The sequence below is a fragment of the Chiloscyllium plagiosum genome, chromosome 42, assembly GCF_004010195.1.
Source record: "Chiloscyllium plagiosum isolate BGI_BamShark_2017 chromosome 42, ASM401019v2, whole genome shotgun sequence".
NCBI lineage: Eukaryota > Metazoa > Chordata > Chondrichthyes > Orectolobiformes > Hemiscylliidae > Chiloscyllium > Chiloscyllium plagiosum.
In genome coordinates, this window is record NC_057751.1 from 14849926 (window position 1) to 14853926 (window position 4001).

Sequence of the window (4001 nt, forward strand, 5' to 3'; positions counted from 1 at the left end):
TGACTGTACAGGAACACCCTGAGCAGGAGCGGCACTGTCTGACAGTGACTGTACTGGAACAGCTGAGCTGGATCTGCACCGACTGACAGTGACTGTACAGGAACACCCTGAGCTGGATCTGTACCGACTGGCACTGACTGTACAGGAACACTCTGAAATGGATCAGCACCGACTGATAGTGACTGTACAGGAACACTCTGAGCTGCATCAGCACCGACTAACACTGACTATACAGGAACACCCTGAGCTGGATCGGCACCGACTGACGGTGACTGTACAGGAACACCCTGAGCTGGATCAGCACCGACTGACAGTGACTGTACAGGAACACCCTGAGCAGGGTCAGCCCTGACTGACACTGACTGTACAGGAACACCCTGAGCTGGATCGGCACCGACTGACAGTGACTGTACAGGAACATCCTGAGCTGGAACTGCACCAACTGACACTGACTGTACAGGAACACCCTGAGCAGGAGCGGCACTGTCTGACAGTGACTGTACTGGAACAGCTGAGCTGGATCTGCACCGACCGACGGCGATTGTACAGGAACACCCTGAGCTGGATCTGCACCGACTATACTGGAACAGCTGAGCTGGATATGCACCGACTGACGGTGACTGTACAGGAACACCCTGAGCTGGATCTGCACCAACTGACAGTGACTGGACAGGAACACCCTGAGCTGGATCGGCACCGACTGACAGTGACTGTACAGGAACACCCTGAGCTGGATCTGCACCGACTGACGGTGACTGTACGGGAACACCCTGAGCTGGGTCAGCACTGACTGGACAGGAACACCCTGAGCTGGATCTGCACCGACTGACACTTACTGTACAGGAACACCCTGAGCTGGGCCAGCAATGACTGACAGTGACTGTACAGGAACACCCTGAGCTGGGTCAGCCCTGACACTGACTGTACAGGAACACCCTGAGCTGGATCTGCACCGACTGACGGTGACTGTACAGGAACACCCTGAGCTGGGTCAGCACTGACTGACACTGACTGTACAGGAACACCCTGAGCTGGATCTGCACCAACTGACACTGACTGTACAGGAACACCCTGAGCTGGATCGGCACCGACTGACACAGACCGTTCTGGAACAGCTGAGCTGGATCTGTACCGACTGACTGTGACTGTACAGGAACACCCTGAGCTGGATCTGCACCGACTGACGGTTATTGTACAGGAACACCCTGAGCTGGATCGGCACCGACTGACAGTGACTGTACAGGAACACCCTGAGCTGGATCGGCAACGACTGACAGTGACTGTACAGGAACACCCTGAGCTGCATCTGCACCAACTGACACTGACTGTACAGGAACACCCTGAGCTGGATCAGCACCGACTGATAGTGACTGTACAGGAACATCCTGAGCTGTATCTGCACCGACTGACACTGACTGTACAGGAACACCCTGAGCTGGATCTGCACCAACTGACACTGACTGTACAGGAACACCCTGAGCTGGGCCAGCAATGACTGACAGTGACTGTACAGGAACACCCTGAGCTGGGCCAGCCCTGACATTGACTGTACAGGAACACCCTGAGCTGGAACTGCACCGACTGACACTGACTGTACAGGAACACCCTGAGCTGGAACTGCACCGACTGACACTGACTGTACAGTAACACCCTGAGCTGCATTTGCACCAACTGACACTGACTGTACAGGAACACCCTGAGCTGGATCTGCACCAACTGACACTGACTGTACAGGAACACCCTGAGATGGATCAGCACTGATTGACACTGACCGTACAGGAACACCCTGAGCTGGATATGCACTGACTGACGGTGACTGTACAGGAACACCCTGAGCTGGATATGCACTGACTGTACAGGAACACACTGAGCAGGGTCAGCACCGACTGACAGTGACTGTACAGGAACACCCTAAGCAGGGTCAGCACTGACTGACAGTGACTCTACAGGAACACTCTGAAGCGTGTACTATATCTGCACCGGCTGACGGTTACTGTACAGGAACACCCTGAGGCCTGTACTGTATCTGCAGTGATTGAAATACTGAGTTGGTTTGTGTCTTACAGGAAGATGAAGATGCGGTGCACTTTGCAAACCGAGTGAAAGCTGCGATCGCCCGACAAGGTGGTCTTGTCGATTTATTGTGGTAAGTCCGACCCTTCTGGTTGTCCCCTGATTCTGAAAGCACAAACAATGGTCTTGCTACTGTCCCTCTTGAAAGAGAGCAAGCCATTTATAAGTCTCTGTTATGAAATGGAATTGTTCTGCTTGATGGTCTGAGTAACCCCAATGAATTATGTCCTAGACTACCCCAGATGAGGAAGCATCATCTCTGCACATCTCCTGAGTCAATCCCCTTCAGTGTCTTGTGTCCCTCAAAGGGATCTCCTCTCACTGCACACACTAAGCCCAGTCTGCTATGTCTCAGTAAGACAAGGTTTGGACTTTGGAAGTTAGCTAGTGAACGCTGTGTGTCTCCCCGATGCAGTTTGGCAAATGCCTCAAAACAATAGAAGCAACACTCTCCTTCGCCGAGCGAGAGATGTTGGCGTCCTTGCTGCTGGTGTGGGGGAGCAACGGCTGACCTCTCGCTTTTAACCGCTGCCTCTCTGCCTTTCAGGGACGGTGGCTTGAAGAGGCAGAAGGTCAAGGACACCTACAAAGAGGAGCAGCAGAAACTCTACAGTAAGATGATCGTGGGTAACCACAAGGACAGAAGCCGGTCATGAACTCTCCCTGTGGGACTCACCGTGCCCACCAGGAGGTGGGCACGCAGAAGGGCACAGCTTCAGTCCTCTCTCTGGCCTATCATGAACCAAAGGGCAACGAATTGTCCCAAAGTAGCTTTTATTTTATTTTTCTCTCTCTCTCTCTCTCTCTCTCTACTCTCTCGCGCCAACGAATACTACAAAGTCGGCCACACGGGCGAGACGTCTGCCAAAGGCTCTGAGCAGCTGCCACCTGAGAGCGTCAAAGGGGAACCAGCGAATGTGCCCGCCGTTAGTTCGAAGAAAGAACGAGGTGGGAGCGATCACAGGGGGAATGGTGTGGGAAATCCCCAGTCTCCTTCCAGCCCCAAAGGAGCCACTTGGTCGTACCCTGTGAGATTTAGCTCACAGGGTCCCAGCCGTTTCAGTTAGGAAAGGGGCTCGAACCACGGTGAGAGGCTGAGGCGTGAAACTTTTGGAACTCAGAAATAACTCGGAAGAGGGCAGGGTGCATTTGTCAGAGACTCTCCGATGCATGTCCAAATGTGTCTTCATTGTATATTGCCCCCCTTTGTTTTTCAGACGTGTCCTTGCATGCTTTGTTTTATTTTTAAAATTTACGTTGACTAACTGTTTGATTTTAACCAGGAGAGCAGCAGCACTGCCACAGACAGTGGACGGAAAGGGTGGCCATTTCTTTGTCCTCAGCGTGCTCTGTCTGAGGTGAGCTGTCAGGTGTGAGTGTCCCCTGCACACACCCACCAGTTCAGGTCCTCCCAGGGGCGTCGCTCTGTCGCAAAGCCGACTCTGGAGGACATCGGTAACCGAGTTCATTTCAGGATTAAAGGAACCTTACTCGTTTGACAAAAACGGTCTTGCCTGCATCCAAGTGACCGCTGTTGTGGAACAGTTTGCAATCTCGACTTGTATTCGGTGTGTTGTCAAATCACTTGTCTGAACCACATGGAGTGGTCTCAGAGGGGGGGGGGGGTTGACTGGAATAAATCACTTGTGGGTTTATAAATGTTTCAGAGTGACCGTGGTTGTCTAGCGTCGCTCGGCAGGTATGAGCCAGCACAGGCTGGGGAGCAGAGTGAGTGTTCAGACACAATTGGGAAGGGAGGCTACTGGGCACCAGCAGTTGGCAGAGACTGTGCACAATTATGTTTCAGAATCTCTACGGTGTGGAAACAGGCCATTCGGTCCATCTTGTACTGACTGCAGAGTACAAGCATAGCAGGAAATGACCAGGCAAAAAGGGTGGAAGTTTTGATCACTGCAGAGGAAGGTCTG

The 4001-nt window shown here is 52.7% G+C and overlaps 1 protein-coding gene across 1 annotated transcript in view; it reads left to right on the forward strand.

Moving 5' to 3' along the window:
* The window catches only part of gpat4 (glycerol-3-phosphate acyltransferase 4), a 44087-nt gene extending 40359 nt beyond the window's left edge, over positions 1–3728 (forward strand). Inside the window, exons 11-12 of the mRNA XM_043681566.1 lie at positions 2067–2146; positions 2621–3728. Coding sequence (XP_043537501.1) covers positions 2067–2146; positions 2621–2729 — 189 coding nt within the window. The 3' untranslated portion in view covers positions 2730–3728. The remainder of the gene's footprint in view (positions 1–2066; positions 2147–2620) is intronic.
* The last annotated feature ends 273 nt before the right edge of the window (positions 3729–4001 follow it).